Source organism: Strix uralensis, chromosome 19, assembly GCF_047716275.1.
Source record: "Strix uralensis isolate ZFMK-TIS-50842 chromosome 19, bStrUra1, whole genome shotgun sequence".
Classification (NCBI taxonomy): domain Eukaryota; kingdom Metazoa; phylum Chordata; class Aves; order Strigiformes; family Strigidae; genus Strix; species Strix uralensis.
The window spans coordinates 16798936-16821046 of NC_133990.1; the positions used below are offsets into that span (position 1 = coordinate 16798936).

Below are 22111 nucleotides of genomic sequence, written 5' to 3' on the forward strand. Positions count from 1 at the left end.
GGCACCCAAGGGACGGGAGTGTGAGCCCTGCTGAGTCATCACTTTGCTGTTCTCGTTTTTCCATGGTGCTGTTGTGCAGTTTGCTGGAAGCCAGCTAAGAGCCATGACTAATCTGTTCTCAAAACAAGCACAAAGAGAGCGGGGAGGTTTGTGCAAGCCCCGCGGGGAAGGGAGGCTGAATCACGGCGCGGGGCTGGGGGAGGCGAGTGGCCCGGAGCCGCTGGGAGTGCCCGGCCATGGCCACGAGCAGCCCCACGGCAGCACCTGCGTGGGGTGGGCAGGGGCAGCAAGGACCCCCCCACTCCCCTCCCACCCCCTCCCTGTGCGGCGCAGCTGAGGCAGGCAGGGCCGGGGGGCAGGCAGCGCACGGGGCAGGGTGAAGCAGGCAGGGCAGGCAAGCGTGGGACGTCGGCACTCGGAAACACACGTGCAGTCGCCAAGGTCAGGGCTTCCACCCCGGTCGTCTTGGCCCTGCAGGGAAGGCACCGGCCGGGGAGGCCGGGGAAGGAAACGCGGGAGTTTGCTCTGGCCGGAATCGGGCATCCATTGATTTGCTGTTATTAAAACCAGAGCTGCTGTCGGGAACTCGCAGCCTGGCTGCCCTCGCGTGCGCTTCCTGGAAAGGGCCACCCTGCGTGCCCTCTCCGGCGGGGGACGGTCCCCCCCAAAGCACCCGGCCGCGGCACTGGCCCGTGCCGGGTTCAGGTGGCAGCGGGGTCAGGGGAGGCCCCCGTGGGGACAGGACCCAGGGACCCAATTCTGTGCTCGGTGCCCACCTCTCCGCAGCCCAGCGGCTCGCAGCCCCCCTCCGGCCCCAGCCCTCCTGGGCTCGCCCAGCCCCCCCAGCACTGCCCACGGGGCTCAAGGTGGCCCCGTCACCCCACAGCGGGTGCTGGTGGTGGTGAGGGCACAGCGGCGCCCGCTGCCCCCTTCGCCTGCCGGGCTGAAGAGGGTTTACTGGAGAGGCAAAGTCATCGCTTCCAGCGGGGGATGAATCACCCCTGTCAGGAATTCTGCCCGGGGGCTTTTCTGTAAGCGCGTGGAATTTCGACACGAGGGCCGAGGCGGCTGTGCCCTCCCAGGCCATGCGGGTCCCTCCTCCTTGCACAACCTCCCGCCGGGGTTCCTGTTCCCAGCCCCGGCCTCGCAGCCGCAGCAGCTGCCAAGGGGTGCAGGCACGGGCGCCCCGGCAAGGACGATCCCTGCCCTCGGCAGGAGCGGGGCCCCGGGAGACACCCGAGCCGTCGAGTGGGCCAGGACCAGCCCGAGTTCCCAGTGTGGCACAGGTGCCCCCACCCTCAGAGCTGCGCACGCCGGCGCCCTGCACGGCTGCCCAGGCCACGAGCGGGTCCCCACAGGGCTGCAGCTGTCGCCGCGGGGGTTGGCTGCGGTTCAAAGCCCCCGGCTGCACCCACGCCGCAAGCAGGTGCTGGCAGAGGGGAAGTGGCGGGTCCCAGCCGCAGCGGGCACATAGTCACCTCAGCAGCAGCATCTTCCCTCCGCCCCAGCAGGGCACAGCTCACCCCCACGAGCACTGGCAGCACCCCGGAGTGACAGAGCGGAGGGGGGGATGCTGGCAGGGCGGATGGAGGGGCAGCTCCGGGCAGACACCTGCCCGCTGTCCCTGTCACCATCCTGGTGCTGTCCCACTGCAGGGGGACAATGCTGACCTGGGGGGACACCACCGGCCTGGGGGCTGCCCTGGCACAGGCTGCTGCGGCCCCAGGGCCCGGCCATGGCTGGAGGGGCAGCGGGGAGGGGGCTGGGGCTTTCCCGGCAGCAGCGGGACCCCAGCCAGCGGGGCCGTGCTGGGACTGGGGTTCCTCTCAGTTTCCACACGCTGCAGAGACTCTTTCAGAGCAAGAGCAGGGGGGTTTCTTGATAACGGGGGAAGCACACTCAGAGCAGGAACTGAAACGTCACCTTGAGACTGGTGGCTGTCCCCAAGCCGGGTGCCCGGCGCAGCCTCGACGCTCTCCCAGTGGCTTTGCAGTGACGGGGCTGCTGGAGTGGGGGCTGCCCCTGCCCCTGCCCCTGCCCCTGCCCCTGCCCCTGCCCAGCCCACAGCATTTGCTCCGGCCCTGCGGGCAGTGCCTCCAGCCTGTGCAGGCTCGTCCCACATCCCCCCCGTGACAGCCCCCCCAGAGCCTCAGCCCCGCCAGAGCTGAGCCCAAACCCACAGCCCCCTTCCTGCGCTCCGAGCCCAGCCAGCCCGCACCCCCCGGGGCTCTGCCGCGGGCTCTGCCAGCACGCCGGGGCCAGAGCAGGGGAATGTGCTGGCTGGCATTGGGGAGAGGTGAGGGGGCTCAGACAAACCCACTGGGCAGACGAAGCCAGCGGGAGCCCCTGCGAGTGAAAGTGAACCCCAGCCCAGGCTGCGGCCGCTGCAGCAAGCACGGCACAGGGGGAATGGGCTGTGCTGGTGCCCCAGATAAACCGTCCGGCAGATGAGGAGAGCAAACAGCCCGGCTGCCCGCCGCCCCGCAGTGGGAAACCAGAGATAACAGGTCCCACTTCCCGGCGCCTCCTTTCCTGGACACGGGGCTGCCGGGAGCAAAACACGCGAGAGTCCGTTCCCAGGAGGCCCTTCTCGAAGCCAAACTCCTCCGTGCCCCGGTCCCGGTGTCCCAGCGAGGCTCCCGGCCACCCAGCGCTACGTGGGGGCCGCAGGACTCGCAGCCCCCCTGCACCAGCGGCTGCCGGCAGCTTCGGTGCCACGAGCCCACGTGCAGGCAGGCCCTGCCGCCACCACGTTGCTTCCCGGCAGGGCCGCCCGCCGTGCCCCAGCCACCGGCCGCAGCTGCAGAGCGGCTTCCCGGAGCGCTGGGTAATTTGCCTGCGCTGCTTTGCATGCCTGAGGCTGCCCCGGGGACGGGGGGACGCCGGGTGTGGGCAACCGGGGCACGGCTGCAGCCCCCACCCCAAGGCAGGGCAGGCAGGGGGGCAAAGCCGCCCCCATCCCAGGGCACAGAGCACCCAGCGGCCTCTCCCGGGCTGGGGGGAGGGCGGTGGGGGATGTGGGGACGGATCAGGACACAGCAGGACCTTGGCTGTGGGAAGCTGCTTTATTTTGCTTTTCGCTTTCTGCCATTCCTGGAAACAAACAGCCCGAGGGGCCGCTCCGACCTGCCTGCTGGGAAGCGGCCACGGCCCCCTCGGCCCCCACCCCTCTCCACCCTGCCAGGACGCTCCGAGCCCAGAGGGGCTCCCATGGCCCCCACGGGGCTGCGGCTGCTGATCCCAGCCTGGCCCCGAACCCGGGAGCGGCTCATCCAACCGCCCCAAAACCGGGGGGACGTTGGTGCCCACGGAGCAACCCCAGCCCTGCTGCGCTTGGCCCCCGCCGCTCTGCGCCGCGCTGGCGAGCCCACGGGCTGCGGTCCCACGCACAGAGGCTCAGCAGCTCCTGCCCAGCCCCAGAGCTGCCTGCGGGCTGCGGTCCCGCGCCCCGAAGCTGAGCAGCTCCAGCCCAGCAAGCTCCACGCATTAGCACCAGGTTGATTTATAGAAATCCAATGGCTGGGGCTGCCAGTGCCTCCTGCCAAACCTCATTAACGGCTGGCCTGGGAGCAAGGCAAACAGCTCGTGCAGCAACAAGGAAATCCTTGTTTAAGCATTTCTGGCCATGCAGGGCCCTTCCCCTCATGCCCAGGGGAGGAAGAGGAGGAGGAGGTGGTGCAGGCCACGAGCCCCAGGCTGGCACCACCCTGGCAGCCACGAGGAAGGAGACGCAAGGGGACGCAGCAGGTCCGTGGTGAGCCGGGAGGGAGCGGGCAGGCACGGGAACACGGCGCAGGGCAGCGCCCCCGCTGCAGCGCCGGGGTCTGCCCTCCTCACACCACCACGGCGTCACCGATGGGGACGTGGGGACACAGGGACAGCAGGGTGCCAGCAATGGGTGACCGAGGGCTGGCTCAGACGGGCAGCTTCGGGCAGCCGAGGGGCTTTGTGGCTCGCTTCTGTCCCACTGCCCAGGGCCACCAGCCGGCCCCTCCGTGCCGTGCCATGCCGTGCCGTGGGGCAGAGCTCTGCCAGGGCTGGCTGGGGCTGTCCCAGAGCGATTGGCCAGTCCACCTTGTGCAGAGCAGCCTGGAAGGAGCTTCTGCAAGGGTCTGGGCCAGGATCCTGCCCTCCCCTCGATGTCCCCTGCTCCCATCCACGCCAGGTTCCCCGCACAACGCACTGGCCGTGGGCACAGTGAGCTCCGGGCACGGGGGCTGCCGGGGGGCCGTGGGAGCCAGTGCCTGCCCCACGGCGAGCACGGGGCACCAGCACGGCTGGTCCGCAGACCTGAGACTGGCAGCCTCAGCGACCTGCATCCTCCTGCCCCACGTGTGGCTCAGGATCTATTTCATCATCTGGAGAAAAGCATTTACTGCCAATAAACAGGCTAATTAATTCTCCTCAAAGACCTCTCAATTATTCATCTCGGGCCACAGAGAAAACAATTACAGCACTTACCTCAGCCCTGGCTGAGCAGCCAGCGTGGGGCCAGGGCTGGTGGCAGGCAGGGCACAGCCGGGGACACCGGGCACAGCTCCTGGCATGGACCCCCAGCTCCCGGTGCCCAGCGAGCCCCGGCTCTGCCCACCCGTCAGGAGCAACCTGGCGGAGCCCTGGGGAAGGGCTGTGATCCAGCACAGCCACCCAGCCCAGCACCGTCACCGCAGCAGTGCCCTCCCAGGGTGCCCCGGACAGGGCCAGGGCTCTGGAGCGAGGGGACTCCTGCACCGTTCCTCACCGCGGGGCGCGTCCCTTGGGTCTAACCCCAATTTGCCCACACGCAGCCGAAGCTGCTGCATCCCGACCACCGAGAACGCGGCAGCAGTTTTCCCCCTCCTTGCCACACCCTGCAGTGGTCCCCTGTCCCCATCTCCTCCGCCCAGGGACACGCACCTTCGGGCCCTGGCCAGTCCCAGCCATAGGCACCCGCTGCGAGCTGGGACTCGGGCTGGACACCCCACGAACCAGCTCCCCGCGCTGCCCAGCCCCACGCAGCACATCTCTCCTGCTTGATGGGGGACAGGCAGGACCCCCTCCCGCCTGGGGACCCACCTCCCCTGCTGCTCCCCAGCCCCAGGCTGTGCCGGGTCCCCCTTGGAGAGGGGCTTTTTCCCCCGAAGGTTCTCCAGCTCCTTGGCCCTTGGGAGGCTCCTTCTGCCCCACAGCGGGGTTCAGGCCCTGCTCCCTCCACGTCAGCTGCCCCTTGAGAAGGCAAACGCGCTGCCCCACTGGCTCTGCGAGCTCGGGGGTCCCCTCCCGCACACCCGGGCAGGATGCGGGTGCAAAGATCTCCCGGGGTCGGGGTCCGTGCCAGCTCTCTCCCACCCCCCTCCCCATGTGCTGCTCCAGCAGTGCCATCCCGCCGCCCCCGGGGAACCCCCCCGGCCCCCCGGGGAGCGGGAGCATCGCTGACCCGGGGCGGGGGGGCCAAAGCCCCCTGCGCCGCTCCGCGGGGGCTCGGAGCCACCGGCCGGGGAAGCGCGGGGGGCCCGGGCCGGGAAGGGTTAAGGGCGGCCCGCGCCCCCCCGGCGGCCGAGGGGCGGGCCTGTCGGGAAGCCGGGATTTCTGCGGTGGTTTTACTGGAAAAGTTGTTGCCGGCGGAGGGAGGGGTCACCCGAGCAGCCCCGGCAGGTTGGGGACGGGGGGACCGGCCGGCCCCGCGGCTCCTGCCAGCTCCGCTCCGCTCCCGGGGACCGGCAGCATCCAACGGGCTCCGGCCGCGGGCTCCGGCCGCTCCGTCGGCCCTGCACGGCCGCGACCCGGCGCTCGGCTCCCCCCGGCTGCCGGCCCGGGGTCCCCCGGCCCCCCCGGAGCCGCCACTGCCCGCGGCTCCCACCGCCGGGCCAGGGGCAATGCCCAGCGTGTGCCCGGCGGGGAACAACCGGCCCTGGACCACCGTGAGGGCAATCGCAGCCAAAGCTCGCAGCCGGCCCCGCCAGCCCTCCTCGGGCATCCCCCCCCGGGCCGGGGCAGCGGTGCCCGCCGGGTGTGTCGGGCTGTTGGGGGTTTGTCCGGGGCTCGGGCTCGCTGGGATGCCGCGTGGGCAAGCAGCCACCGGCACGCTCCCTCCCCGCAAGCCCGGGCCCGACACCTCGACGGCCCCGTTACACCGGGACAGCGGTGGGCAGCGCGGGCAGCGCTCGGTGCCGCCGGACCCCCAGCACCGGCCTGGCAGCGGGCGCGGCAGGGCAGGGCAGGGCAGGGCAGGGCAGGGCAGGCTGGAGGCCTGGCGGTGCCCCCAGCGGGCTGAGCCAGGAGCCCGCCACGTCCCTGCGCTTCCAGGCATCGCTCCACGGTTCCCGACAGTAGGAAATCACTTGGCTCCGGGGCTCCCGCCCCGCCGGGGATGATGGATGGTTGCTCCCCCCTGACCGGGTGGGAGCGGGGCCCTCCGGGCCGGCCAGCCCCAGCCCACAAGGACGAGCAATGGCAGCCTGTAGCGCAGGCAGCGCAGGCAGCACAGGCAGCACAGCCGTGGGGCCAAGGCAGCCTGGCAGGAAAACACCCTGAGCTCATGGCGAGCACTTTGGGGGTGCTCTGCAGCCAGTCCCGGGCACAAGACACCCAGAGCCCTCGTAGCCCTGTGCCCCCAGCCCTCAGCCCGCCTCTGCTCACCCCAGCTGCCAGCCCCATCCCCGGGGCGGCTCCGTGTGCCGGGGGCAGGCGGCTCGGCCCCAGCCGGGCAATGGCTGAGGAGGCGCAGCCACACCGGCGCTGGCCACCCTGCCTCCCCCCGGCCCGCAGCCCCCCGGAGCCACCCGCAGAGGTGACGCGTGTCGGGGCTCAGCCCCGGGGCCGGGGGGCCGGGACGTGCAGGCAGGCGTGCGGGCAGGGCCTGGCAGCAGCTGCTCGCAGGGCTGCCTGTGGGGCCGGGGGCAGGGGGAGCCCGGCCGGCTCCGGGAATCGCCCCGGTGGCTGCCAGGCCTGTGGCAGGGAGGGCGGGGGGAAACCCGATCCGATCCTCCCCGGCGGGACCTGGGCTCCGCTCCCCGGCCAGGCCTCGGCAGCTAATTTTAGCCCTGGGGAGGCACCGCGGGAGCGGGAGCTCAGCCCACCGCGGCTGCACGTTCGGTGGGGCTGGGAGCCGCCGGCCGGCGCTGGCAGGTGGTGGCCACGGGAGCCGCGGCACAGCGTGGCCCTGGGCGAGCCCCCGGGCGAGCCCCCCCCAAGCCGCCAGCCGAGCCCCCGCCGAGCCGCCGGCCAGGCGCCGGCGCTGCCTTCCCGCTGCCCACACGCCCGCGGCCTTGGCTCGGCCAGCCCCACACGTGGCCTCGAGCCCTCCCACGGGCCCCGTGCTGGCCCCACCACGGTCCTGCGCGGTCAGGGGGGACTCGCTGGGTGCCAGTGGTGGGGGGAGACCCCCGAGGTCCCAGCCAGAGCCGCAGGGGAAAGGCGCGGGGCTGGCGGGACGTGGGGCTCTGTGGAGGACGCCCTGCCACGCTGTGATGTCCTGTGGAGGATGTGGCCCCAGGTAAAGGATCCCCCGTGTGGCCGTGGACCAGGCTGAGGGGGGGCTGCGCAGCGCAGAGCCCCCAGCCACCCCCCCTCAGGTCTCCGGAACCGGCACTTGCAGGGGCTGAGCCAAGCGGCACGGCCAGGACAGGTGCTGTCCCCACGCCGGGCACCCCAGGGCCACCCGGCCACCCCCACCGACAGCACCCCCAGTGAGTGGCTGGGGAGGCCACTGCCAAGGGATGCTCCAGCCAACCGGCCCTTCCCGCCGGAGCTGAGGAAGCGGCACCGCAGCCTGCCCTGCCCCGGGGCGGCTGCCCCAGGCACGGTGGGGCTGCACTTCCCCCCCAGGCCTTCACCTGAGCGGCCGGGCTGCCCAGCGCGTGCGGGAAGAGGAAGCTGCCGGGAAGGCAGCGCGGGCAGAGGGGCAGCTTTGGGGAGGAGAGACTCGTCTCAGCAGCCGGCAGAGCTCGGCTGTCCACGCTCCCGGGTCCAGGGCCAGTAACGGGAAGCGTCTGTTCTCAGTGACGGTAAATCAGATCGGGGAGATTAGAGGCCTTTTTGCCTAATCATGAGCAGCTTGAAGTTGGAGGACAAGTTCCTGGAACAAAGAGGAAATGGAGGCAGTAAATAAAGAAAAACTGTTAACATGTGGCCCCGCGTGTGAAAAACGTCTCGGTGAAGGACTGTTTATGGCTCACTCATCTGCGGGGCTGACAGCGCGGGCTGCGGCGGGCGGTGGTGATGAGGGCCCGCGCAGGCAGGGGTGCATGCAGGGCGGCGGGTGTGCGGGCAGCCAGCCGGGGCAGCTGTGGGGGGCTCTCGGCTGGGGGGGACGGCTGGGGGGGGCCATGGCCATGTGGTGGCACGTGGCAGAGGCAGGAAGAAGGCAGCAGCGTAGCGGGGGCCACGGCGCAGGCAGCTGTTGGGGAGGCTGCGTGTACACGGGGAGGCAGCGGCATGTGCGCCAGGCGGGCAGGGACCGGGCAGCACGTGGCCCCCGAGGGGATGGGGGGCACCCGAATGCACCTGCCCCACTGCTCCCCCTGCAAGTGCCGGGAGAGGCGCCGAGTGCTGTGGAGCTGTGCCCCCCTCCTCACCTGCAGCACGGGGCGGGGCACAGCCCAGGGTCTCCCACAGAGCCCTGTGGCCACGGGCCAGGTGGAGCATCACCGGGGGCGAGGCCGAGGCAGGAGGTCTTGCTGCTGCGCTGGTGCGCTGGGCACGTGCCCCCCTGCTCTGGGGCCGCAGGGGTTTCTGCCAGGAGCCAGACCCCAGTGGTCCCCCTCCCCGGTGCCAAGAGCTGTGGAGTGACCCACGGCCAAGCCCGGCGCCGCTGCGGCACGTGCCAGCCCGCAGTGCCACAGGACGGCATCTCGGCAGCCGCAGCCAGAACCCGGAGCTGATCCCCAGCAGCGAGGTCACCCCGCGCCGTCCCTGCCGGCAGCGGGAGCAGCGTGGCGGCAGCCGTGGCCGTCCAGCTCGCCGTGGGCCTCCAGGAAACCTCACCGACCCCCACGGAGCCGTGCCCTGGTCCCTCCGGTGGGACGGGCACTCGGGGCCGCGAGAGAGCCGGCAGGGGCCCGGGGCAGCGCCCACCCGTGTCCCCCAGCACCTCCACTGGCCCCGCGCCGTGACTCGGGGGGACGGGGGCGTCTGCAGGGGCAGCCCCGGGACGCGCTCGGTGCCCGCGCAGGAGCCGTTGCCCCGTGTCCGCCCGCCCCAGCGGGTCGCGCTGCCCGCGGCCGCGGGTCCCAGCCCCAGCGCCCCGCCCCACCCGCGACGGGCCCGGGGCCGGGGGGGTGGGAGCGATCCCGCCCCCGCCCGCCCGGGAGCCCTTGCGGCGGGGCGGGCCCGGGGCACCGGCCATGCTGGCGGCGCGGGGGCTGCGGCGGGGCCGGCTGCCCGCGGCGGGGCCCGGGAACGGGCCGGTGCGGCCGCGGGGCCCCCCCCGCACCGTGGACCTGCGGAGCGACACGGTGACCCGGCCCTGCGTGGGGATGCGCCGCGCCATGGCCCGCGCCGCCCTGGGCGACGACGACTACGGGGAGGACCCGACGGTCAACGGTGGGAGGCGGGGACGGGACCCCCCCCCCGCGCGGCCCCGGGCCCGGCAGAGACGGGGAACCGCCCCCCCACCTCGGTGCGGTCCCTGCCTGCAGCCGCCCCCCAGCCCGGGGGGCAGCCGGGATGGGGGGCCCAGAGCGGGGCTTCGCCGGGGCTGGGGGTGGCAGCTTGGACCTGTGGGGTTCCCGCCCGCCCCCCCGTGCTCGCCCGGGGCCAGCAGACGCCCCCCCCCAGGACCCCCGGTGCTTCTCCCCCATGCAGAGCTGCAGCGCCGGGCCGCAGGGCTCCTGGGGATGGAGGAGGCTCTTTTTGTGCCCACGGCCACGATGGCGAACCTCATCGCTGGTGAGTGCCCCGGGGGGGGCAGGTCACAAACCAAGCGGCAGGTTTATGCCCCATCATCGCCTGGAGCCCCGCTCCCCCCCGGGAGGCTGCCTGGCAGGAGGGCTGCGGGCAGCAGCCCCTGTCTGACCCGGGTGCACCTCCTTGCCCCTTCCTCCGCCCCCTCCACCTCAAATCTGTAGCAGCACGACCCCGCTTGGCCCCCGGAGCTGCTCCCCACTTCATGCTGCTGCTGAACAAACCCCCCTTGGGTCTGCTGGTCCCCGTCCCATGCTCGGCCTCCGCTCTCCTGCCTTCGTGTGCGTGGGGGTTCCGCTCCAGCCCCGGCCACGTGTGTGCGCCAGGGAGGGGAGGCCGTGCCCCCCCAGCTGCTCCCCCACCTCCAGCCGCTGCGGGCAGCCCCCCTCGGACAGCCGCAGCCCCTCGGGGTCCGAGCGGGTGCCCCGCGCCCGCAGGAGCCGTGCCGTGGCCGTGCCTGCCCTCCCGCATGTGCTGCCCGCTGGGTGCTGCCCGCTGGGTGCTGCCCGCTGTGCCCCCTCCCTCACGGCCCCTCTCCCTCCCAGTGATGTGCCACTGCCAGCGCAGGGGAGCTCAGCTGATCCTGGGCCAGGACGCCCACCTGCACCGCTTCGAGCACGGGGGGGCCGCGCAGGTGGGTGCTGCGGGTGGGGGGGCTCCGGCCCGGGCTGGCGGGGCCTGGTGGTACCGGCAGCGCAGGCAGGGCCAGGAGGGTGGCTGGCTGCTGCCCTCCTCTGGCTACCGGGGCCGGGCTGGGCTGCGGCAGCATCACCCGGATGGCCCCGAGCCACAGCGTGGGGCACAAGTGGGGGCTGAGCACACCCGGCGCAGGGCGGGAGGGGACGGAGGGGCAGAGGGTCGAGACCCCCGTGCTGCGTCCCCCATCAGCTCTGCTCTCTGCCCTGCCCCCGGCGCAGGTTGCTGGCGTCCACCCCCAGGTGCTGCCAGACCTGCCAGACGGCACCTTCGACCTGGAGCGGCTGGAGCTGACCATCCGCGAGGCCCACGGCAGCCGGTACCACCCGCGCCCCGAGCTCATCTGCCTGGAGAACACGCACAGCTCGGCGGGGGGCCGGGCGCTGCCCCTCGCCTACCTCCAGCAGGTAGGAGCCCGCAGGCAGCAGCTGGCAGCGGCCCTGCCTGGGCACAGACAGCCAGACCGGGCAGGACGGCACCACCGGGCCTCGCCGGGGAGCTCAGAGCGCGGCTGGTGCGGCCGCCCCGGGGGTCCCTCCCAGCCCAGCTGCTCCCCCCGCCTCCCCCCAGGTCCGTGGGCTTGCTGGCCGCTACGGGCTGCGGGTGCACATGGACGGGGCGCGGCTGATGAACGCGGCGGTGGCCCAGGACGTGGAGCCGGCTCGGATCGCCCGGCACTGCGACTCCGTGTCCCTCTGCTTCTCCAAGGTGCGCTCGCACGGCGGGGGGGGGGGTGTCCCAGGGCCAGATGGGGCCCTTGAGCGCCCACTTTGCACGCAGGGGCACCCCTGGGCGTGTCTCCGGGAGGGGCAGGGGCAGCCCCCCGGGGTCACCCCTCCCGTGACTCCGCAGGGTCTGGGTGCCCCGGCCGGCGCGGTGCTGGCTGGCCACAGGGAGTTTGTCACTGAGGCCTGGCGTGCGCGGAAGCTGCTGGGCGGGGGGATGCGGCAGGCGGGCGTGCTGGCAGCCGCTGCGCGCCTGGGACTGGAGCGGGCGGAGGCGACGCTGCGCAGAGACCACGACAACGCCCGACGCTTTGCTGAAGGTACCTCGGGGCCCCTCAGCGCGCTGGGAGGTGCGGGCGCCCACAGCCCAACGCCGCGCGCCCTGCCCGGCTCTGCAGGCTTCCGCGCCTGGCTGGGTGCCTCCCCGCGGGAAGCCGGGTGCCAGGCTCATGCCCTGCCTCCCCCAGGCATCCAGGAGCTGAACTTGCCCGTCTGCTCTGTCAACCTGGCAGCGGTGGAGACGAACATCGTGATGGTGAGCATCAGGGGGGGCTGGCCGTCCCCCGCAGAGCTCTGCCAGCACTTGCGGGCAGTGAGCGAGGAGGAGTTGGCCGAGACCGGCCAGGCCGTCAGCGTCCTGCTGTTCCCCTGGTCGGCACACGCCGTGCGCGCGGTCTGGCACCGCGACGTCTCGGCCCGCGACACTGAGCTCGCAAAGAACAAGCTGGAGTTTGTGGCCAGGAAGTGTCAGGAGAAGCTGGCCCAGGGATTGCGCCCGACTCCTCCGAGCGCGGGGGGAGCCTGAGCATCCTCCCAGCCCCAGCCCGGGCGCAGCTGCCTCCTCCTGGCTGCTGCAGGCAAGCTGGCAGGCGGCAGCAAAGGGGCTGGGACCAGCCACAGCCTGCTCCGGGCACATTCCCAACCAGCTGCAGCACAACACCCAACCCCGCCTGCAGCCCTGCAAACCAGCGTCAGCCCAGCCCACCCTGGGGAGCCCCCAGCCCAGTCCTGCAGCGGGACACACGCCCAGAGGGACAGAGGGGTGCACCCACATCTCACGCCACCACCCAGACCCCTCTGAGGCAGCGTCCCTGCCTCACAGATCACCCAGCAAATGCACCCGCAGAGCACCCTCTAGTCCTCTGCAGCAGCTCTGCTTTGGTAACTCGTGTCCCGCAGCACCCAAAAGCAGAGGCAGGTACCCCCCGCCCCAAAGGCCATGCGCTGCGCCTGGCCCCTGCGTGCCACACACGTGCACGGGCACTTCAGCGGGGAGACAGAGCCCCAGGGATGCTCAGGGCGCAAAATAAACGTGTTCTGGCAGCGCTGTGGCTGTGCAGGATGTTTTCTCCCAAGTGTGCTCCTCTCCTGGCCATGCAGCAGGGACATCATCGCAGCCCAGAGGTCCCCACTGGGGGCCAAGTGCTCCTGGGGACATGGGAGCGTCTCAGCCACAGGGCCACTGCACAGCAGTGCCAGTCTGTATCGGGGCAAGACTGGCCCAGGGGCACAAGCCCAGCCTGGCCCAGGCAGCTCGTTGGTGTGCTCCTCCATCACCCCCCAGCCCCATAGGCCTGTCCCGCAGCCGCAGGCGGGATATGGGGGCTTCCCTGCCTGCCAGGCCTGTCACATTCGGGGCCAGCGAGTCCCTGGCTTTGCCTGTGCGGAGCTGGGCTGGGCTCAGTGGTGGGAAGAGCCCGGCTGCGGCGTGTTCTTGCAGGCTCAACACAGCCCCAGCTCCCTGGGAAGCAGAGTCACCCCCAGCAGCAATTATTCCTGTTTTATTTTGTATTGGCAAGAATCAGTTTAAACGAAACTGAGGGAGCAAACAGACAGAGCCCTGCCGGCCCCGTGCGCTCCAAAGGGCAGGACCACCCCAGCAAAGAAACGCTAGTCCAGGTGAGAATCGGTGGTAACTGGTGGCCCCCGGCCTGCCTGGGGGCTGGACGGGGCGGAGGGGGCACAGAGCGTGTCTGGAGGCAGCAGGCGCCCTGTGCTGCAGGAGACGCAGCCGGCTGCCGCGAGCGGGGCAGCGGGACACAGCGCACGCAGGCTGCCTGTTGCCATCGCGCAGGGCTGTGGCTCCCATCTCCGTTTGCTCCCGACGGGCCATCAAGCTCTTGAAATCATGTTCAGAATCACCTGGGAGGAGGAACGGAGCCCTGTGAGCGCTGCCTGGCCCCACTCCTCCACCCCTGGACACGGCCAGCCCCGAAGCCGTGGCCTCGCAGGCGGTACGTGGGGGGAGCCCTCCTGGGGTGATCGTGGCTGTGCTCCGAGAGCAGAGGGAGGGCGGGAGCTCGTCCCCTACCTGAGTGAGGATGTAGCTCTCCTCCGACAGCTTCTCGATGATGTCAAAGTGATCCACGCCGGCGAGATCCAGCAGTGAGACGGACCAGCCGGCCGCGCGCAGGGCCTGCGGAGAGAGCAGCGGGCAGGAGGGACCCCGGCCCCACCCGCCCCGGGCAGGGCAGCAGGAATGACAGCTCGGCCGGGACGGGTCCTCCCCTGAGCCGCTGTCGTCTTCGACGGCAGAAATACTGAACGGCCCACGAGCTCTTCACCCCGGCTTAGCGGGCGCGAGTGGGCGGGCTGGGGCAGCATCCCCGCGGGCAGGGCGCTCCCCGGAGCTCACCTGGCCGTACTCCCGCGACTGCCTGCGGAACTCCGGGGAGTCGTGCTGGGCCACGGCCACCAGCACCTCGCAGCCCGCGGGCGCAGGCGCGATGCACAGCACGGGGCTGTTCCTCTGCGCCACCTCCCTGCAGGAGACAGACCCCGCCGCGGCGGCTGACGCAGCCCCTCGCTCGGAGAGGGCGACGCTGCCCGCGGAGCAGCCGGGTGCCCCAGCCGGGTGTCTGGCAGCGCAGGCAGGCTGTGCAGGCAGGGGGCAGAGCAGGCTGTAGAGCCGCTGGCCAAAGCCGGCTGGGCTCACCGGCTCATGTCCAGCGCGTCGTTCACGTAGGTGTGCAGGATGGGCTCCAGGTCGTACACGCCGCTCACCAGCACAGCTCCTGGAGGCAGAGGCGCCGGCGGGTGAGGGGCCCTGCGGCTCGGGCCGCTCTCACAGCCCCGCGCCAGGGAACTCTCCTCGCACCCACATCCCCAGGCCTCGGTGAGCGGCTGGTGGGCGCAGGACACGCGCACCCCTGGGGACAGCTTGTCCAGGAGCCCGGAGTCCTGCACCGCAGCGCCGGTGGGCTGCGGTCAGCTGCGGCAGCTCATCTCCTGCGGGTCTCCAGCCCCCACGGCCCATCGGGCAGCGGAGACGGGCTCGTCCCGGGTGCAGACACCAGTTCTGGACACGGCGGCGCTACCTTTGATATCTGGCACCACTCCGTACTGCGACCAGTCCGTGGACAACACCATGGCTGCCAAGTGGGCCCCCGCCGAGTGTCCGCACAGGTAAATGCCTCTGGAGAGAGGGAGCCGTGAGCCGGCGCAGGGAGCGATGGCACGGTGCCGGCTGCCCGGGGACCCTCCGCTCCACACCGAGGAGGTGGCACAGCCGCAAGCGCCGCAGCCTGAACGCATTTCCCTGACGCCTCGCGCCGGGACCAGGGAGCGCGGCCACAGGCGTCACCCAGCGCTCGGACTGGGGCATCGAAGCCTCTGGCACAGCGCAGGGCGCGTTCACCCCCTCCTGTTGCTGCCACAGCCACCCCCACCACCGACCCACCCAGGGAGCGACCTTGTGAGGTGACAACGTGGGCAGCGTTTGCCCTGAAGGCCCAGTGGGACGGGGGACACCCCCACCTGATCCCGGGGTACCGCTGCACCAGGAAGACGAGGCTGCGCCGCACCTGCAGCACCATGGCGTCCAGGCGGCCTGGGCAGAGGGCAGGGTCGGGAGGGCGCCGGGCCAGCGCAGGCGGCCGCAGGCTCCACGGGGCAGCACCTACCTTTGGGGGCTGTGTCGTAACCCACCACCACCACCGCCACGCCCCGCGACACCAGCGGGGGGGCTGCGAATCCCGACTGGTCTTTACTGGGGGGGAAGAGCCAAGCTGCAGGTCGGGGTCTCCTGGGGCCGGCCGCATGTCGGGGAAGGGAGCAGTAAAGGCGACCCGGGGTCTCCCTCGCGGGGGGTCCCTGCAGCCGCAGCCCCCTCACCTCAGGCACTGCCAGTACCCGCCGTGGATGTAGACCAGGGCCGAGAAGGCTGCGTGGCACAGCGGGGGGTGGGTGGGGGGCATGGCCGCCGCCCCGCCGCCCCCGCCTGCCCGTCACCTACTTCCAGAAGGTTCCGTGGGGTAGTAGATGTCCAGCCTCTCCCCCTCCCCGGCGCCGTAGGGGACGTGCAGCGAGGTCTGCGCGCCGGCCCGGGCCCGCTGCGTTCCTGCGGGAGGAGGGACGCGGTACCGGGGGCACCGCCCGCTCCCGCCGCCCCCGGCCCGGGGCCGCCCGCTCCTCACCTGCCGCCGTTGCCGCGATGTGGGCCTCGATGATGGTGTCGCTGCCCAGGCGGGGGGACCAGCGGCTGGGGGAGTACTGCTGCTCCAGCGCCTGCGGGGGAGGCACGGCGGCTGCGGCGGGGGGGGCAGCTCCGCCGGGGCGGGGGGCACCGGGGCGGCGGCGGGTACCGGGGGAGGACCCCGCCCCCGTCCCGCGGCCCGGGCGAGGCCGGCGCGCTGCCCGCCCCGTGGGTCCTACCTCCGCGGGCATGTCCCGCCACCCGCCCATGCCGGGGCTGGTGCTGGTGCCGGTGCCGGTGCTGGGGCCGGGGCCGGGGCCGGGGCCCGGGCCGCTCGGGGGCGGGGCCGGGGCCGCTCGGGGGCGGGGCCGACCCGCTCCCATTGGCCGCCCGGGAGGCGGGGCCGGGGTGCGCGTCGGGGGCGGGGCCCGGGGCGGGGCTGCCTCGCTCCCATTGGCCGCGCCGGGGGGCGTGGTCGTGGGCGGGCTGGCAGCGCCATGACGTAGCGGCGTCCGGGCGCGCGGGCGGGCGCGCGGTGCACGCCGGGAGGGCGGCGCGGGCCCGGCCCAGGCGTGGGCGGAGGGCAAAAAGAATTTTCGCGCCTGGGCTCCCATTGGTCGCTGGGCGGTGCGAGCCCTGCTCCGATTGGCTGGCGCGGCGGCGCGTGGGCGGGAGGCCGCCCCGGATTGGCCGGCGCGGCGGAGGCGCCGCGGGAAGAGGCGCGCGCGGGCGGGCGGGTGGTCGGTGCGAGCCATGAACTGCCTGACGGTGCCCGGCGTCCACCCCGGCTCGCCCAGCCGCCCGCGCGGGCAGATCCAGGTACCGGGGCGGGCGAGGGGGGCCGGGCTGGGTGGGGTTGTGGGGCTATACCGGGGCCGGGCCGGCGGGACGCTGAGCAGGGCAGGGCAGGGCGGGGGCCGCACCGGGGCCCGGCTGCTCTCTCACCCGCCCACTCCCGCGGTTCTGCCCCCAGGTGATCTTCGGCCCCATGTTCTCCGGGAAGAGGTAGGCCCGGGACGGGGCGGGGGGCAGCTAGCCGGGGCTGGGGGACAGGCGGGCCGGGGGACGGGCAGCCTGGGGCCCGCTGACGGCGTCTCTCTTAGCACGGAGCTCATGCGGCGGGTGCGGCGGTTCCAGCTGGCCCAGTACCGGTGCCTGCTGGTGAAGTACGTCAAGGACACGCGCTATGGCTCCTCCGGCGTCTCCACGCACGACAGGTGAGTCCCTGGGGCAGGAGGACCCCCTCTCCCTGCAGGCCCAGCAGCCGGGGCTGCCCGGCTCAGGCTCTTGCCCTCCCCTCCCCGCAGGAGCACCATGGAGGCCCTGCCAGCCTGTCTCCTCAAGGACGTGTACCAGGAGGCGCTGGGCTCTGCGGTCATCGGCATCGACGAGGGACAGTTCGTAAGTGCGCAGCCAGGGCGGGTCCAGGGCAGCTCTGCAGGCTGCAGTCTCTTCAGAGCAGCCTGTATAGGCCGAAGGCTGAATCCTCTGTAGCAGGGAGTGGGGAGAAACACCCTGGGGCAGTTTGATCCTGCTGGGTACGTTGGTGTAGTCAAACCTTTCCCTTCCCTTAGTCCCTGCAGGCTGAGGACAGCGGGACTGGAGCCCATTTCACCAACAAGCTACATGGCTCTAATTTTCCTTGTGCCTTGTGCTGCTGGATCCTGAGTGAAGTGCTGCCCCTCTTCCTCCTGACGGTGTTTCTGTACCTCCTCTAGTTCCCAGACATCGTGGAGTTCTGTGAGATGATGGCCAATGCTGGGAAAACTGTCATTGTTGCTGCTCTTGATGGGACTTTCCAGAGAAAGGTAAAACACTCCTTTTTTTGGTACAGCAGCTGCTTTGGGACCCTTGTAGAACCCATCCAACAGACCCGCCCCTGCTTTCCCCACACAGGCCTTTGGGAGCATCCTGAACCTGGTGCCGCTGGCCGAGAGCGTGGTGAAGCTGAACGCCGTGTGCATGGAGTGCTACCGAGAGGCCTCCTACACAAAGAGGCTGGGAGCAGAGAGGGAGGTGAGTTCCCTTGGAACAGAAAGTGCTTCGGTAGCTTCCCCTTGCCAGCCCTGCTAGTCTAGAGGGATCTCCCCAGGGAGCTGGGGTCTGCAGAGTCACTCTCCCAATTTTCTGGCCAGGTTGAAGTGATTGGAGGAGCAGACAAGTACCACTCCGTCTGCCGAGCCTGCTACTTCCGCAAGCGGCCTCAGCAGTCTGGGTCGGAAAACAAGGAGAATGTACCCGTGGGGGTGAAGCAGCTGGACGTGGCTGCCTCCCGGAAGATCTTTGCTTCTTGACTGCTGGGCTCCCGCAGAGGAAAAACGAGAGGAAGGAAGCTAAATGCTGCAGCTCCCAGACGCCAGTTCTGGCTTCTTCTGCTTTAGCAAATCTGTTACATTTTTAGCTCTACCTGCCAAACCAAGCCGCTGTTCCTCTGCGCCAAGCGCCAGGAGAGGGGAGGATCGACTGGACCTGATGCCAGGGGGGAACTGAAGCGGGAGCCTGACTAAAAGTGAGTTTCTTTCTCAAAACATGGAAAAAAGAGAGCGCTGTAGTTACTGGTGCTGCCACACAAAGGTTCTGGAACAGTTCACGGCCAGCCGGGCTGCGGGGCTTCCCCTGCTCGCCAGAGCTCTGGCCAGCTCTCCCGGGCCTGCGTACGCTCGGACCAGCGCTGGTGCCCGCTTCACTTGCCTGTGAACGCAACCGTTTCTCTCTCGTGCTGTTACAAAATTCCAGGTTTCTTAAGACGATGTACAGTAACTTAGTATTTTAAACCCACTTCCTTTCTTAACACAGCCTGAGGAGATAACCCGGCCCTTGTCACGGAGCCGTGGCGCAACTTTTCACTGAGGCGCGTGGCAGTGGCCTGGCCCTGAGCGCTCCCTCTGCGCCCGGCCTGGCTGCTTGCCTTTACGCTCACTCGCTGTAACTGTCCTGTCAATTTTTGTTGAAACAGAAGAGGGGGAAAGGAAGCTTTGACTTGACAGCCCGACAGTAGGCTCTTCCTAGCTCTTGAACTCCAGGAGGGCCACAGTAGTCCAGTGGGGGTCTGTGCACTAAGAATCCTTTTGGAAGAGCCAGACTTCGCTTCAGGAAGAGCCTCTTCTCCAAACCTGGTGCTTTTGCTCAGGTCCAAGCTTGGTGCTGCCGCTTTGGTGCTTAGTTACCTGTGAAGGGTGTGGAGGGTCAGGACTTAATCTGTAAAGGTTGGGCTGCTGTTTCTGTGAAGATTCAGCTACTTGGAAAAGGGTCTCCGCTTTGAGCGGACAGTTCTCAGCTCTAGTCATGTATCTTGCTTCCTCCTGAGCCTTCCAAAAATTCTCGAGGCTGATTCTTCCTCCGCTGTAAGTTGACTGAAGGAGCCTCTTCCCCCTTTGCTTGACTTGGCTTCTGGAAGGTTGGGGTTTTTTTCTTAACTCTTGCAAAAGTACTTTTCCTTGTAAGCCAGCGTCCACAAGCTCCAGGCAGTGGCTCTTGGTTCTGGCTGGGTTGGATCTGCCTGCGCTCTGCCTGCACCCTCCAGCCAGGCGGAGGCAGCTCCTGGAAGGTTACAGGAGCTCTCAGAGCCCCGTTCCCTGCTGGGGCAATGACAGTTGTACTTGCAAACCCTTCAGTGCCAGGCCTGGGCTTTCCCCTGAGGGAGGGGGAAGGCAGCACTGCTACTGGTTTAGGTTAATAAATAACTTAATGAAATTGTTTGTGTGTTTCATACCAGAGTGCTCTGAGCAGCCTCCCTGCAGTGCACGGGGCGAACGGCACAGGCTGAGGGCTCGCAGCAGCGGCCTGTGCTGGCAGCTGAGCGCGGGGCTGACGTTGGGGCTGGGCTCGGAGTCCAGGGAGGAGGGTTGCCTAAAAATAGCCGCTAGCATGAGTGTGCTGTTTGCAGCGCAGCGCTTGGCCGGGGCTGCTCCGCCGCTTCCCCGCCGGAAACTCCCAGCCCTTGAGGAGAGAGGAGGAACCCCATTTTGCTTCCTCAAAGAAGAAAGGCACGTGGTGGCTAGGTGAAAAAGTTTATTCCATCTCTACAGTGACAAACAAGTATTTGAAGGCCCGCCCCAGCAGCGCCAGCTCGCGTACTGCGGGCTGCGCCGGGAGCAGCTTCGCAACAGGTGCAGCAGAAAACAACCTGAGACAGGCGCCGAGCGGGGAGCTGGGGCGGCGAGCGGGGCCGGCGAGGGGGGCCGAGCACCCCGTCAGCAGGAAAAGTGCTCCAGGCCCTTCCTCGGAACACCCGGAGCAGGCACGGCCCCGCTGAGAGCCCAGCGCTCGCTGCTCCCGTGGCTCCCAGCCCGCCTCACCCGAGCGGCGGGAAGGCACAGTGCGAGTGCAGAGTCAGAGGAAGACAAGGCTTTGGCATCAAGCTCACCCAGCAGCAGCCGCGGGGGGACGGCGCGGGCAGCCGGCGGCAGGCAGGAGCTGGGCTGACCGGCTGCGCTGCGGCAGCCAGAGCTGGCACTGAGGGGTCGCAGCCGCGGGCTGGGAAGGCACCGGGGCCAGGGCACGGTCACAGGGGCGCAGCCGGGCCAGCGCTGGGGGGTTCGAGCCACACACCCACTCCGCTGCTTCCCCCCACGGCCGCCTCCCCAAGGGCAGGTGCTCGGTGGTGCCGCGGCCCCGCACACCCGCCCTCCCCGGGGCTGCGCTCGGCGGTTGCAAATCGCCCGGCATGTGCCAAGTCACCCGCTACGAGCTCAGCTCCACCGCCGGGCCCCTCCTGCGCCCCAGCACCGAGGTCCAGTGGCCTTCATACAAAGCAGCTGCCACCCCCCACCCCACCTTCTTGCTTCAAGTCGCAGGTCCCTCCCCTCCCACCCCCCAGAAGAAAATTGCACAGGTAGAGCCACCAGGCCGGGGCTCAGTACACCGGCGGGGGCTGGTACCCCTCCGGGGCTTCTGCCGTGTGGGTGAAGGGCGGCTGCTGGTAGCTCTCGTGGCTGATGTTGGGGTAGCTGGAGTAGGGGGTCGAAACCTCCGGGGTGGGGTCGATGTAGCTTTGAGCAAAGTCCTCCACCCCCATTTTGTACCTCTTGTAAGCGAAGGCGAGCAGGAGGCCCTGGACAGACGAGGAGGCCGGCAGCGTCAGGGCTGCCCTGGGCTGCACGGCCCGGGGGGCCCCTCCAGGCTCTCCCCCAGCGCCAGGCAGGGCCAGGCTCCACCGCGGCTTCACTCACCCAGGAGAAGATGGAGAAGAAGCTGAAGGTGATGGCGGCACGGGCCGAGTCAGCCCCGACGTGCACGTCCCCAGCCTTCGTCCAGGCCCACTGGTTGGTGAGGAAACAAAACCCAATGAACCACAGGAACGTCCAGAGACCTGCGGGAGGAACGTGGCGTGAGGGGCCAGGGTGGTGTGAGGGGCCGGGGCTGCTCCCGGGCAGGTGTCCGGGCCAGACCCTGCTCCCACCGGGCTGCTGCTGCCATGGCGGGGCCGGAGGCCGGCGCAGGCCCCCGCGCCGCTCCCTGCGGCTCCTCGGAGCGCTCTCAGCAGGCAGCGCGTGGCCCGCGGGCAGGGTGCCAGGCGGGAGCGACTCCCTTCGCCAGGCACCGGCAGCCACGTCATGGGACAAGGGCAGCCATTGTAGCAGGCGGAGAAGGCGCAGCCCGGCCCCGGGGCCACTGGTACCTGAGAAGCCGAGGTCCGCCAGGACCAGGTACTTGCGGTCGGTGGTGTTGCTGATCTGGGGGAAGTAGACGTCCACCATGAAGAAGAAGATGCAGGCGAGGAAGGCGAGGACGCCGATGCCGATGCCGTAGCGGCAGGCGTCCTCGTTGTGGTTGAAGATGCAGAAGAGCTGGGGGGAGCTGGGCAGGTTGGTGTAGCCCTCCCCGACCAGGCAGGAGAAGACGATCAGGGCGAAGACCTGCAGGGGCGGGAGCCGGTGTCCAGCGGGCGGCCCCGCGACGGGGCGGCTCCTTCCAGGGCTGCCCGTGCCCGGCCGGGCTCAGCGGAGCGCCCGCCTCCGGGGCTGCGCCGGGGGGGGATAAGGCCGAGGAGGGGAAGGCCGAGCCGAGCCGGGCCGAGCCGTGCGGGCGCCGGGGCGCGGGGCCGGCCCGACGCGGGGCCCCTCCGCGGCCCGGTGGCGCTCTCCCGGCGGGGCCGTCCCGGAGCAGGCCCCGTCCCGCCCCGTCCCGCCCCGACTCACCGCGCTGGCGATCCGCGCCAGGACCTGCGGCTGCTGCACGAAGCGGGCCAGGTCGAAGGCGCCGCCGGCCTTGGCCGCCCCGTACGCGCCGCCGCCGCCGCCGCCGCCCTCCATCGCGCCGGAGCCGCCGCCGCCGCCGCGCTCCCCACCGCTTCTGCGCGGCACCGCCCCGGGGAGGGCCGGGCCGGGCGGTCCCCGCTGCCGTCGGGGCGGAGCGGGCCGCGCTCAGACCGGCGGGACCGGGTCTCCCCCGC

At 70.5% G+C, this 22111-nt stretch overlaps 4 protein-coding genes across 8 annotated transcripts; 2 read left to right on the plus strand and 2 right to left on the minus strand.

Annotated features, from left to right (window-relative positions):
* The first annotated feature begins 9313 nt into the window (after positions 1-9313).
* LOC141952349 (uncharacterized) lies at positions 9314-12626 on the plus strand. Of its 2 annotated transcripts, XM_074889713.1 has the most exons (8): positions 9314-9522; positions 9784-9867; positions 10047-10163; positions 10428-10516; positions 10800-10985; positions 11149-11286; positions 11431-11623; positions 11771-12626. In XM_074889713.1, exons 1-8 carry the CDS (start codon positions 9324-9326, stop codon positions 12106-12108), a joined length of 1344 nt encoding a protein of 447 aa, XP_074745814.1. In that variant the 5' UTR covers positions 9314-9323; the 3' UTR covers positions 12109-12626. The 2 variants fall into 2 exon arrangements, with proteins under 2 accessions (XP_074745814.1, XP_074745815.1); XM_074889714.1 differs by lacking the exon at positions 10047-10163.
* A 442-nt stretch (positions 12627-13068) lies between these two features.
* On the minus strand, positions 13069-16062 carry AFMID (arylformamidase). Of its 3 annotated transcripts, none has more exons than XM_074889726.1 (11): positions 15957-16062; positions 15719-15809; positions 15538-15642; positions 15417-15465; positions 15206-15291; positions 15060-15132; positions 14621-14718; positions 14239-14317; positions 13939-14065; positions 13615-13719; positions 13069-13445 (listed from the first exon to the last, which is right to left on the minus strand). In XM_074889726.1, the coding sequence occupies exons 1-11, from the start codon at positions 15984-15986 to the stop codon at positions 13416-13418; spliced, it is 873 nt and encodes a 290-aa protein (XP_074745827.1). In that variant the 5' UTR covers positions 15987-16062; the 3' UTR covers positions 13069-13415. The 3 variants fall into 3 exon arrangements, with proteins under 3 accessions (XP_074745827.1, XP_074745826.1, XP_074745828.1); XM_074889725.1 differs by having other exon boundaries at positions 15206-15327; XM_074889727.1 differs by lacking the exons at positions 15060-15132; positions 15206-15291.
* Positions 16063-16209: 147 nt separating this feature from the next.
* On the plus strand, positions 16210-19410 carry TK1 (thymidine kinase 1). 2 transcript variants are annotated; one of them, XR_012631609.1, is made up of 8 exons: positions 16210-16536; positions 16691-16722; positions 16821-16934; positions 17025-17118; positions 17436-17525; positions 17614-17733; positions 17853-18226; positions 18514-19410. XR_012631609.1 is itself a non-coding variant. In XM_074889734.1 (7 exons), the coding sequence occupies exons 1-7, from the start codon at positions 16471-16473 to the stop codon at positions 18009-18011; spliced, it is 675 nt and encodes a 224-aa protein (XP_074745835.1). In that variant the 5' UTR covers positions 16210-16470; the 3' UTR covers positions 18012-19410. The 2 variants fall into 2 exon arrangements, 1 of the variants encoding a protein (XP_074745835.1); XM_074889734.1 differs by having other exon boundaries at positions 17853-19410.
* Positions 19411-19711: 301 nt separating this feature from the next.
* On the minus strand, positions 19712-22024 carry SYNGR2 (synaptogyrin 2). Its single transcript, XM_074889733.1, has 4 exons — positions 21858-22024; positions 21338-21575; positions 20889-21028; positions 19712-20770 (listed from the first exon to the last, which is right to left on the minus strand). The coding sequence occupies exons 1-4, from the start codon at positions 21969-21971 to the stop codon at positions 20573-20575; spliced, it is 690 nt and encodes a 229-aa protein (XP_074745834.1). The 5' UTR covers positions 21972-22024; the 3' UTR covers positions 19712-20572.
* Positions 22025-22111: the final 87 nt, after the last annotated feature.